Here is a 12792-nt window from a genome sequence, read left to right as displayed (position 1 = left end):
CTCCCTTCCTGTGGGCGTCGAGCAGCCATACCCTAAACTAAATGTGGGAATACATCCACATGTATGTAATCGAGTGTTTCCCCCTCGCACGCGTGGGTTTTCTCCGGGTGCTCCGGTTTCTGCGCACATGTAAACACCGTCACATATAGAGGACTGAACAACTTGGGAAATTGTCGGTAGCGTGAGCTCACCGTCTGGCTGCTGCCTTCACGCCTCTCCGCGGTTCCTCGTCACGCCTCTGAGTCATCCTCTCTCTCCACGAGATCGAGCGAATACCGTGCGGCGGCGGTGCGTTACAAGTTTAAAATTAAAATTATAACAATTTGTATAATCTTTTCACTGGCGGTGGTAGGGTACCTGCAGGGGCCCCAGCATGGAGCTGGTGGTGTACATGAAGAAGAGGCGCAGGTAGCTGAAGACGTTGGCGAACGCGAACAGCCCCTCGGCCACGAGGGTCGGGTGGAAGGCGTCCCAGTCCTTGCGCTCGGCGATGGCGTGGAACTGTGGGACGGGGCGGGGAGACGCGGGGCGGGTTTCGGGTCACCGCGCGCGGTTCGTGTGCCCTCAACAACAACGACGACGTCCAACGTTTGCCAAGAGACGCGAGAAAGCCCCACGGCCCCATCCTTTATTAAGCATATACTGAGATAGGCACGTGGCGGGAGGTGTACAGACTCTGACCGTACGGGTCTCATCGCTCGCCGTAGCAACATTCGAGGCTCCCCCAGGTGCCCCCCCGCCCCCACCACCCCAGCATCTCGGCTGTGACTGCGTCGAATGTTTCTGTCGCGTGCCGCTGTTGACGATCGCCCGCATCGGTCCTCGTACGGGAAACCGAGGAGGGGGTTCAGCGGCGCGGCCCAGCGGCAGCGCGCTTCGCCGCTTGTTGCGCGGGTTCGCGGTTCGAACCCGGCGGGCCGCCCCGGTTATTACTGATCAATAAAATCAATGGGTCTTCATTTTACCTGCCAATATCGCCCTCAATAGAGGGGGCACGCGGCAACAGGAATGAGAAAAGAAACCCGTGACGCCGCCAGCGGCTAGCACCGACGCTTATTCGCCGCTGAGGGTGTATCATCCGTGAGAATGCTACGCGCCCGTCTGCTGTACAGTAGACGATAAAGATCCCGCGGCATCATTTCGATATGAGGTCATTGTGCGCCGGCGTCACGCTCCAAATGTGCCATATTTTGAGAACGGCACCGGGAATTAATAATTTGTGATTTACACGCGTAACAACGTCGTCTCCTAGGTGGCATGCAAGCCGCACTGGGAAAGCTGCCACTCGGGCTGCTCCCGTTTCCAATGCGTGAGACGAGCGCTGCGAGGGACCGCATTTTTTGTGTGCCCAGTTCGTTGTCCATCTCGCCGCACCTCCGATTTGCGGTGCGAAAGAAGTTCAACATACTTACATACAAGTGGCTTAGTGCGTTACTGAAGAAGGAACAAAAATCGCCATAAACGATTACATGCCATACGTCACGGCGGTGCTATGCGCGCGAAGGGATCCCTCCACAGAAACAATGGAAAATGGGAATTCCAGAAGTACATTTCGTTTCCAGCCAGCAGGCATCTTCTTCTGGCTGTTCAATCGCCTCGTCAGCCAGGAAAAGGTCTTGAATTTACCTTGGCGCGTCCAAGTTTTTAGGAAAACCGCGACTGATGACAGCACTGCTGCTGCTGCTGACTTATCGGACAGACGGCCGTGTCATCCATCACGGTTACGGCCTCCACCTGAAAAGGTTTCTACCACATTTTGCACAATAACGAAATAGATAGAAATTGCCGGCGTGCAAGACGCTCCGGGCTTGCAAAATAAAAAGCGTTGAGCTTGAGAGTCGGACAGCGATCCTTTGGCGCGTGTTCGCTTTGGCCAGCTGTCTTTATACGTATTGGGTTACCGCACCCCAGTGCAATCTCACCGAGCCTGTGAAATATAATTTTATGATGACCAACATTATTCAACAAACGAACATATTGGCGGTACACCGGTGGTGGTGTACGTTATAAAAATATAACATTTTCCGCAATAATTAATTATTTTCCCGCGATTCGCAACCCCGGTCATAAAATCTCGCGGGGTGGTGTTGGTGGTGGTGCGTGGTGGTGCGTCAGAATCAGTTCTCGTGATATCTAAGCAGTAGAAAGACGGAACGTTTGTACGAGCGGCTGAACAAGAAGCTTCGGAGTGTGTTGCCGTATAGCAGCACCTAGCCTGAAAGGCAACACTTGACTCCTCGTGCCCTGGACTTGGTGGCCACCGTTCCTCGAATCGTTTCCGGAATAATTTCTTGGCGGACGGTGACCATCAAAGATTGTGACTCGTGGTGTCACACGGTCGAATGGGGAAAGCAGCTGCTGAATCTAAGTGCAACTTCCGATGGAGAGTCCTGCGGCTCGCTCAAGGTCAACAGCGACATCGCCGGACTGTTTTATGAGGACCGGTGTGTTGTTATGCTGCACCGGTGCACCGCCAATATGTCGAAGCTGCTCTACAGTTGTCTTAAATAAAAAAAAAAGAAACGTCCCAGTTTTATTTTAAAAAGAAACACATACAGAGAGAGGTGCAAAAAGCACACAGCCTACCCTGTGCATAATGCAACAACCCTCAGCAGATCCTGAAGAAGTGCATTGTGGTCCTCTGGCCTGAGGTCACCGTCAAGGTAAATTTGAGCGAATGCGAGCAGCCAAGAGGCCGTGCGCTGTTTAACGTGTTCCGTCCAGTGTTTGAAACTCTAAACTTAGAAGGTTTTTTTGCGGGCCGGCGCTATTACTCACTAATGATGGGGCTTTTTTCTCTCGGTATTGACAGATTTTATTGAATGTGCCAGTCTCGGCCCTCTCCAGCTGGTGCCACGCGTGGCGTTTGTGATGCTTAAGACCCTCGTGTGTGTGTATGTATGTGTGTGTATGTGTGTGTGTATGTATGTATGTGTGTGCGTATGTATGTGTATGTATGTGTGTGTATGTGTGTGTATGTGTCCGGCTCCAGTTTAACAGCAGAGGTCTCACTCCGAATCAGATGAGCGGCAATATCTTTTCATCGGTTGCGTAACGCTGTGTGGAAGCTATCTGGTCTGTCGCTCCGCACTAAGCTTCAGGTCTTCTCGGCCATGGTCATTCTCTCCCTTCTCTATGTTTGCGAAACGTGGACCCCCTTAATGGAACATCTTCGCCGGTTGGAAACATTTAGGCTGGCCTGCCTACGATCCATCCTGGGGTTAACCAGGCTGGATTGTGTGAGCTCACAAATCCTTGAAAGATCGGGGCAAAGTCCCATCAGTGAGCACCTCCAGCGGGCAAGGCTGCGTTGGCTGGGTCATGTAGCCCGCATGCCCAGCCACCGCATGCCGAAACAGCTTTTGTTCGGCCAGATCGAGGGGGCTAGAGGGGCGCGGCACGGGCTAGAGAAGAGATGGAGTGATGTGGTACAGGAGGACGTGGAGCTGAGTGGACTTGCCGATGACTGGTACCAGCGGTGTCAAGATCGGCCTCTGTGGAGGAGGCTCGTGCAGGACGCTACTGGGCAGTTGGAGGCAGTCGCCCTCCAACAACAACGGAGGGCGGAGGAGCGACGCTCACAATAACGAGCGGAACGCCGGGTGGCTAAAGCACAGCAGGTTGGCGCAGTAGGGGGCACAGGTGGTGCATCAGCCAGTCATCGCAGTCATCTTAGTCAGTCGACCCGTGGCACCTGGGTCTGCCCTGTGACCTCCTGCCAGCGGGCGTTCAACACTTCACGTGGCCTCAAGGTGCACATGGCCTGGCACAAGCGTCGTGGTGACGTCACCGCCACTTAGTGGCGAATGGCGGTTGTTGTTGTTGTGTAGGTGTGTGTGTGTATGGCAAAGCCACGGGCACACGGGAACGCCACTGCATGGGATATCCATGGTGAAAACTGCACTTGAGGCACGAAACGGTGAATTAAACGCACACGCCGGTTCAAGTCACATCGCCATCTATTAATTATGGTAAGCTACGCAAAGTAATCGCTATCGCCGTTGTGGAGAATAATTCGTCGCAAGATACGAGGGCAAACACGCCTCCTTCACACAGTACGTGTTCAAGAGAGGGCCCTTGCTGATCACAAAACTGGCAGGTCACCAGCATTGATTCCAGCGAGCCTGACTCACTGTGTGTCGAAGCCGGTCCAGAGTTTTGCTTGTCTTGGCTTAAAATCGCCTCGAAGATCGTGGGGTCCGCTGGGATGCGTAAACGATACTTTGGTTACTTATACGGATAGACGGTTAAGCGAAGCAGAGGCTCTGCCTGCCTGTCGATAGTGTGCAGAGCAATAATGGTGTAACCAGGAAGGCTTCACTTAGGCTCGAGAGATTTACTCGAGCGAGTTTTACTTTGGGATGCTTGGCCAACGAATGTTTTTCTATGCTGTGCATTTTACATATATATTACGTACGGGCAGTGGCAGCGCAGCGGTTAACTCACTGCGCAGCGAACTCCGGAGACCCGAGTTCCATTCCTGGTCCCGGCTAACGTCAGTGGCGAGCGATAGCGGAACCACTTCTGTGCCCCCCACATCGGTTAGCTGCTCTGACCACATCGGTGAAGCATGGTCAAATCCCACCGCAATGGGCCACCCTCCCCATGACCCGCACAGCATTGGCAGGCCTTCATTCAGCAGCGTCGTCGACAAGAGGGCTGAAGTAATTTTTTATTTGAGGTAAAAAAATAAAATTCCCCTTGTTCCAGAGAGCGAACGGCGTTGTTGTGGAATGACATCACCGCTGGGGGGAGCGCCGTCCCTGCCGTACGGTGAACTCTCTTCGAACCGCGACGTAGCCACCCGCGCTAACCGGAGGGGGCCAGCGGAAGACCCGGTCAGACTTTCCACGCGGGGCGCGTTCGCCCACCCCCCCACCACCCCCCCACCACCCCCCCACCACCCCCCCACCACCCCCCCACCACCCCGTGGCTCTTTCGCGTCGACGCCGGCCCCCAGTTTGTTTAATCCACCGAGTGCACACCGACCACTCGCGCGGCCTCGCCGTGCGCACTCCATCATTTGGCTGCCAGCTCACACGGCCACGGGAGGGATTTATAGCTCTCAGCCACGCCGGCGGGGGGGTGGGGGGGCGGAGGTGGGTTGGGGAGGCACGAGGGTGGGGGGGGGGCGCGGGGGTGGGGGAGTGCAGTGATGGGTGGGAGGCGCAGGGGTCGGTGGGGGGCGCGGGGGTGGGGGGTGGGTGGGGGGCGCGGGGGTGGGTGGGGGACGGTGCGAGGGTGGGTGGGGGGGGGTGCAGGTGCAGGGGTGGGTGGGGGACGCGGGGGTGGGTGGGGGGGTGGGGGCGAGGGTGATGGGCGTGGAGGTGGGAGGGGTGCGGGGGTGGTTTGGGGGGGGGGTGGTGGTGGAGACGTGCTCTCAATGTGGTTAAATCACGAGCCTGCGTGCTTATATTCGGTTTGAGAATTGCGTTTCGTTATTTACTGAATTGCTTTTAGCTCTGCGCAGCAGCTTGCGACCTCTGGGTGAAAGGCGTTTCGTGATTGTACATCATCATCATCATTAGTATCACTGCAGCGCCACCAGGCCCACCTTGCAGTTGGCGACCACCTTGAGGGTGAACGTCGCCACGTAGAGCGAGTTCATGACGAAGCTCAGTTGGTTCCGCGACTCGGCCATGAAGTCGTCCAGACTCTCGTACCAGAGCTTCTTCACGTCGGCCCACAGCAGCCCTGCGTGTCGACACCCCCACCCCCCCATCGCGGGCCGAGGGTCGGTGGAGGAAGACGCCGGGGCCGGGACGAGGCGGGGGGGGAATGCACGAGATAGTGACACAATCAGCAGGTGACAGTTGATAGTGACACAATCAGCAGGTGACAGTTGATAGTAACACAATCAGCAGGTGACATTTGATAGTGACACAATCAGCAGGTGACATTTGATAGTGGAACAATCAGCAGGTGACATTTGATAGTGGCACAATCAGCACGTGACATTTGATAGTGACACAATCAGCACGTGACATTTGATAGTGACACAATCAGAAGGTGACATTTGGCACCCGAGTGGCGTCACTGTGATGACGACGACGCTGACACTCGTCGCCACGCTCGTTGCCGCGACGACGACGACGGCGAGGACTGCGCACGGAGGCGCCGCGCGGTGCCCGCACCCACCGGCCATCCACATGATGATGAGGTAGTCGACCAGCTCCAGCGCGGGCCCCATCGTGTTCTTCTTGTCCTCGTTGTACACCAGCGAGTAGTGGTTGAGCAGCAGCAGGAAGGTGAAGTACGACGCGCCGTGCGCCACAAACTTGGTGAAGGGGGCGTGCGCCACGCGGCCCAGCCGGGAGCGCGGCCCCAGCAGGTAGGCGAGAGCCAGGCCCGGCCAGGCGAGGCCGAGCGCCAGCACCGTGAGGCCCTTGGCGACGACGTGCCGGCGCCGGTACCCCGACACCTCGCCGTACCACACCGTGTTGAGGAACTGCTGGCAGTTGGACTGCGACACGAACTGTCGGGCGGCCCAGGGCCCGCGCGAGTTGCAGACAAACGACAACAAAGACAACAACAATATATTTTTTCTTGCTTCAATGAACGCTGCTGAGCTTGGCAGCTTAAAAGACGCTGCCAAGCTTAGCAGTGTTCATTGAAGCGCTGTCGTCCTGACAGTTCTGTTCCTTCACCTGAAGAAGGCCACTTGTGTTGTGGCCGAAACGTCGTGAGAATTTTATTTTTATTATTTTACTTCCATTCTACGTGGCATTACCGAAAGAACCAAGAAGATTAATCCCTGCAGTCACGAAAGCTTTAAATCAATAAAAAAAACAATATTGTTGGAGGACAGTCGGGACGAGTGGATGTCGAGGTGGCCCTCATCTGTTGACGGCCCTGAGCCAGCGGTGGGAGCATTCCGCGTTAGCGTGATGATGGGGGGGGGGGGGGGGGGGGGCGAGATGATTCGCGATCGCTCTTCGCGCGAGGCCTCCGGTGGAAAGAGCGAACCGAGTTTGTGTCGTTAAGACCCTCCGACGCCTGACGCGCACCAAACAAATTCTACTGTCGCGTCCGCATGCGTTTGCCTGTGGTTCCTCCTCCCTATCGGTCGTGCAAATGAGACTCCTCACCTGGTCTCTCGCCTTCTCACCCGGGTCAATCAAAATCAACTTGGGACCTGAACAAACGAGACCACTCTGGCATCCTCTGTACCCCGACGGCGTCCGTTCGGTGCTCGCGGAGCTGCATTGGCTTCCAGGTTGCCGAACAAATACAATAAGGTCATCACACTCGTTACACACGAAGCGCTTGCCACAAATGAACCACAGTACCTTGTTGATCTTGTCAAGAAGCATAAACCATCAGGCAAACTCCGGTCATTGGCTGGGCCATCGAACAAAGACGGTCACCGCATGGCGCGCTTTAAGATGCGCCGTCTGGAACGCTCTTCCTTCCGATATTAAGAAGCAACTGGAACTCTGCAACTTTTAAATCTGGATTGAAAGCAATTATCTCTTTAGAACTACTTTTTGGTGTTTAGTTTGTTGTCCTTCCCCCCGCACCTCCGATTAGCGTGGTTGGCTACGTACGCCGCGAAAGAAGTTGAGCGTACACGGCGTCCGTGCGTGCGTACGTACCTCCTTCTGGTCGTACTTGATGGCCAGCTTGAGGCGGCTCAGGTTCATGCGCTCCTCCAAGAGGCCGCGCTTGTCCACGGGCTCGTCGCTGGCCGTGTGGTTCAGGATGGCCTCCAGCTCGCGGGAGTTGCGCGCCTGCGCCAGGAGGTCCTTGGCAAAGCTCTTGCACTGCTGCGCCAGCTGCTCGTAATCGTTCCTGGGCACAGCGACGTTCCCGCTCAGCCAGCTCTGCGCTGTTTCGCCCTGAGGACTTCCCAATGGTCACAGCTCGGACGTAAGAGGTCCAACTCGCGATGAAAACAACGGGGGCCGTTGCCGGGCCGCGGTGGCTACGCGCGCGCACGTGTCCTGTAATCCAGCCTCGTCTACGCTGAGCAATGCGCTTCTCAATCCTCATCCGAACCTAGGCCCTTGATTCTCAGCGGGACTTCCCGTGCTCGCACTCCACCCCGCGCTGGGCTGACCTGAACTCGACCTCGACGAGGCTGAGCTCCTTGAGGTCCACGCTGAGCTCGAAGGCGCGCAGCACGGGGTCCTCCTCGGTGAGCATGATGAGCGCGGGGCTGGCGAGCGCGCGGTAGATGTCCAGACGGAACCTGCGGCCGAGGCCGGCGACACGGTGGGGGGGGGAGGGGGGGGTTGGGGGGCGGGTAGGCAGCCGCCGGACGAACCGAGTCCTCGCCAAAAACCGCGACGGGTACCGGCGAAAAAATATTTCACCGGGAGTGGCGAAGGCTATCCTTGCGATTCTTGGCCTGGCAGATGCAGCACTCGCAGCCGACGGCGTGCGGCCTCGGCAGCGAGATGTCCTGCTTGAGCAGCACGGTGAGGATCTCGTAGTTGTCGCGGTGCGCCGCCAGGATGACGGGCGCCACGTCCATGCTGGTCGAGTACTCGGGGTTCTGCATCTTCTGCATCAGCTTCTGTGTGGCGAGTGGCGCCATCGCGTGGTCGCGGCGGGAGTGGGGGGGGTGACGGGCGTCGCGGGATCAACTCCGCGCCTGTGAACCCTTATCAGTGCCCTACTTTATTACAGACCCAATGCAGACCTTATTGGCCACCTCGTGCCCTTATAAATCTCAACGTTCAGCCGACAAAGTCCCATCACAAAGAAGAAACACAAAAAAATAGACACGGTTTTTTTTTTTTGCCCGCATTGAAACGGCTTTATGCCGTATGGACCTGAAAAACTCAATTTCCCCGTACAAAAATAGGGGGCAAATATAAGTATGGGTTGCCAGGTATGCATCTCCACCCTCAATATATTACTGTACATTACATACATTATTTTGTATTTAATCAGGTGAGGCCCACTGAGCTACATCGCGACCAGGGCCACAAATGATAGCCCAAAGCAGTGGCTTATCATCATCACGTGGACATTCATGGCAGCCAAATGCTCTGAACGCACATTGATTCTAAATGCGGAGGAAAAGATCGGAGGACCCCGAGGGAAATCCACGCGGCCACGGGGAGAACGTGCAAGCTCCAAAAAAAGTGGCTCGGATGAGAGGAGGCACGAGGAGGCTTCAACCCTCAGCTGTAACCTCCGACGTGCGGGAATGTGTTTGTCGCATTCCGTTGGTCGGTCCGCGTACTGCCCACCTTGCGATGCCTCTCTTCACTCGTTCACACGTTGGTCGCGACCCTTCTCAAATGATCCACGTTAACGCTCGGGTTCAGCCACATGGTGGTGTTACAGCTGAAAGCTGTGCCCTTGACCCTACACCAACCGACAAGATATTGGCTACACGTGCCAACGTATCCATCAAATTCTCACCGATAGAGCTCGTCCTCACCGGCGGTCCGTCACTTTTCACGGCTGAATTTTATTTGACGGCGTATATATTTGATGTTAAATTCCAAATGTGAAACCTATATTTAAAAAAAAGTTCTTCCTAAACCTTGTAGTCCCCCCCCCCCCCAGGGACCTAACAATTATTTTCTTGTATAATTGGAGAAATGTTGCTTTTAACGGGGGGTGGTCACAAATTAGATTCACAAACCAATACCGGTTATGCGCGCGTGGCGTCGGCAACACCACACGGCACGCCCAACGGCACAGCCGTAGGCGCGATGCGGGCGGCGCACAGTGGTGCGGGTGGGTGGGTGGAGGGCTCACCTCGATGGTCGGCTTGGAGGCGCGCCGCGGCCGGTGGTTGAGCAGAATGTCAACGGCCCCCACCACACCGGCGTCGATGGCCACGAGCAGGGCGTCGTTGGCCTGCTCGCCGTCAACACAGGGCGCGAGAGCTCGTGGTCAGCATTGACGGCCCTGCCTTAAAGTCGGACCGGACTGCATGCCCCCCCCCAACCCGTGTGTGTCTGCGTGCATCTCTGGTGGCGGGGTGAATTCGCCCGCTCGCGATTCGATAATTCGTCGCTCTGCACAGGGCTGGGATTCACATCCCTGCTGCTGCTGTTTCAGATGCGCTTCTGCGGCCGCCTTGGAGCGCCCTTCCTTCCTTCCGATATTCGCAAGCCACCGGAGCTCTGCACTTTGAAATAATCTAGATTGAAAACTAATTTCTTCAGAACTACTTTTTGTGTTTAGTTTGTTGTCCTTCGCCCCGCACCGCCGATTATCGTGGTTGGCTACGTACGGTGCGAAAGAACTTCAACGTACGGTTCCTACATCTCTGCGTGTTATGCAAGGCACTCCCGACTGTGACCCCTACCGCAGCGCCCTCAACGCACGCTATAAGAGTTGGCGCGGGCACCGAATGTGCTCGCGGACCGCCGTCTTCGTCGTCCATTCATCGTTTACGACGACGGCGAGGAGGATCACCGCGGACAACACCACGGAGAGCGGGAACGCGAGGAGGGGCGAGAGCCAGACGGAGAGACGGCGGTGACGGAGGAGATTTCGGAGAGCGCCCAGGGCAAGGGGACCGTGGCCGCAATCCATTAAGTCCTCAACGTCGCCGACGAGCGGACAAGAAGGGACACGTGCAGGTGTTGGGGCGTCGCAGTGAAACGATGTTAAATCGCTCGCCTAGCATACAGGAGGTCGTTTGGATTTTTAACCGGGTCTTCCGGTTTTTCACCTCCACGGTTAGAATCGACATCGCGCGTTTAGAGTATTCGGCTGCTATAAATTTCCACGCATTAATAAGCCACTACATTGAGCTGCTATCCTTTGTGGCCAGATCGCTTCTGAAGAAGAGCTAGATAGCTCAGTGGGCCTTACCTGGTAAAATTAAAATTTGTTTTAATCGGAGGTGCATTTGTGGCCAGGTCGCTTCTAAAAACGAGCTATATAGATACCTCAGAGGGCCTTACCTGGTCTAATAAATAAACAAGTATAAGTTTAATCGGTGTGGGTGTTGGGAGAAGGGAGGCTCGATTGCGGCGGATCGGAATCCTCGCCGTCACCCTGAGCGTGGCCGCACCTGGCACGAGTGCTGCAGTAGCAGCATGAGGACGTCCAGGTTCTCGTTCTCGATGGAGATGTTCACGGCGCTGCGGCCCAGCACGTCCAGGCAGTCCACGTTGAGGCCCGAACGGCCCCGCTCCTCCAGCAGCCGCCGCACCATGTAGTAGTCGCCTGGGGGCGGCACGCACGGCGGGGGCGGAGTCAGCCTCGCGGGCCACGCAAGGAGGCCGCGGTCGCAGCGGGAGCTCGTCCAATGCATGACGGGGTTAAAGAGCGCGTGGTGGTGCGCTGCTGCTGCTGCTGCTAGCCAATGGCACGTGGTGGTGTGCGGCTGCTCGCAAACAGAGCGTGGTGCTCGCAAACAGCAGGAATGCATAACCGCCACCACGCGCGTGCCATGTGACCACCACACTGCATGGTCTGATGCTCTAATCCTGCTCTAGGCCACGTGGAGGTGCTTTTACTCCCGTACTGAGCACAGCTGATGCTGCTGCTGTTGCTGAATACACTAAGCATGACCAGGACGGGCAGGAGATCTTGATGGCGGTGCTGATCGTCACCCCTGCCATGCAGTGCGGTGCTGCGTTTTCTCCGAGTTCTCTGGTTTTCTCCCGCATGAAGAGAAACTCTCAACGGTGGGATTGACCAAACATCAAAACTCAGTAAATATTTTCTTCATAATTTTTGTTTACAATAATTAGCAAGTTGGGTGGCTTTCATTACCCTAGTGAATGGAGGGGAACAATGTATTTTTACATTCCGTTTTTTATGTATTCCCCAGGATTACAAACACTTCCAAGTCACCAATGACTGCAGAAGATCCGACTTGCTCATATGCTTTCTCACTTAATTTAATTTTGATGAATGATTCACCGGACATAGAAAAGTTAACGATCTGCGCAGATAGGCTTCATAATCTGGAGACGTTGTAACGATCGATAGACCCTCGAAGGATGTTTGGAGATTGCAATCAATCTCCAACGTAGGTAGTTAAAGCCCTTTGCCGTGGGGCTGATCAGCGGAAAGGAAAACTATTCAAGTCGACAGAAGAGTGGGACATTGAAAGCACAGTGGGGTAACCTCGATTTTTTTTAAAACCCAAGCCAAAAAAAATCCTGATTAGCCTTTGAAAGCCACATATTCTGCCAGCGTAGCGGACAGGCACAATCTGTTCGTCAAACGAGTTGAGATGCCAAAGAGCGGCGTTGAGCTGTTAACCCGGCGGACGCGACTTCTGATTCCCAGCCACGGCTACCGCGACTGGCCGTGCGCCTCGCACCCGCGCCAGTCAGGGTGGCCAAGTTTGGCGAAACGGCGCGCGCTTTTGAGTCTTCACCAAACGCGGCAGCGTTCGGAGGCGTTCACCCAGCGGTGGATTGGCGCGTGGCTGCAGCTGTGCATCGTTCCTGTGTGAGAGCAAAGCACCTTTCTCGCAGGCGAGCAGGAAGATCTTCTCGTCGATGGTGGTGTCCTCCTTGACCTCGCGCATGTCCTTGAGGTTGAGAAACTTGTCGGAGCCTGGTTCGTCCCGGCTCTGGTAAAGCCCGGCCATCACCGCACCGCCGCCGGCCCTGGCCACGAGCAACACCATGCACATCAACGACCACCACCATCGCCACTGACACCACGACAACTACCACCAACTCAACCACCATCACCATCGCCATGGACACCACGACAACCACCACCAACTCAACCACCACCACCATCGCCATGGACACCACGACAACCACCACCAACTCAACCACCACCATCGCCATGGACACCACGACAACCACCACCAACTCAACCACTACCATGGCCATGGACACCACGACAACC

At 55.9% G+C, this 12792-nt stretch overlaps 1 protein-coding gene across 2 annotated transcripts in view; it reads right to left on the bottom strand.

Moving 5' to 3' along the window:
• Positions 1-12792, bottom strand: part of TRPC1 (transient receptor potential cation channel subfamily C member 1) — a 28060-nt gene that overhangs the window by 13373 nt on the left and 1895 nt on the right. For both annotated transcript variants that reach the window (XM_032975292.2, XM_032975293.2), the window contains exons 2-10: positions 12397-12542; positions 10988-11142; positions 9718-9819; positions 8316-8518; positions 8060-8191; positions 7596-7791; positions 6139-6475; positions 5555-5694; positions 358-501 (exon numbers count right to left, since the gene is read on the bottom strand). In XM_032975292.2, coding sequence (XP_032831183.1) covers positions 358-501; positions 5555-5694; positions 6139-6475; positions 7596-7791; positions 8060-8191; positions 8316-8518; positions 9718-9819; positions 10988-11142; positions 12397-12523 — 1536 coding nt within the window. In that variant the 5' untranslated portion in view covers positions 12524-12542. The remainder of the gene's footprint in view (positions 1-357; positions 502-5554; positions 5695-6138; positions 6476-7595; positions 7792-8059; positions 8192-8315; positions 8519-9717; positions 9820-10987; positions 11143-12396; positions 12543-12792) is intronic.

The sequence above is a fragment of the Petromyzon marinus genome, chromosome 55 (genome assembly GCF_048934315.1).
Source record: "Petromyzon marinus isolate PM22_M1 ecotype Great Lakes invasive population chromosome 55, UKy_Petmar_22M1.pri1.0, whole genome shotgun sequence".
Taxonomy (NCBI): domain Eukaryota; kingdom Metazoa; phylum Chordata; class Hyperoartia; order Petromyzontiformes; family Petromyzontidae; genus Petromyzon; species Petromyzon marinus.
This window is presented reverse-complemented; position numbering and strand designations above follow the sequence as displayed.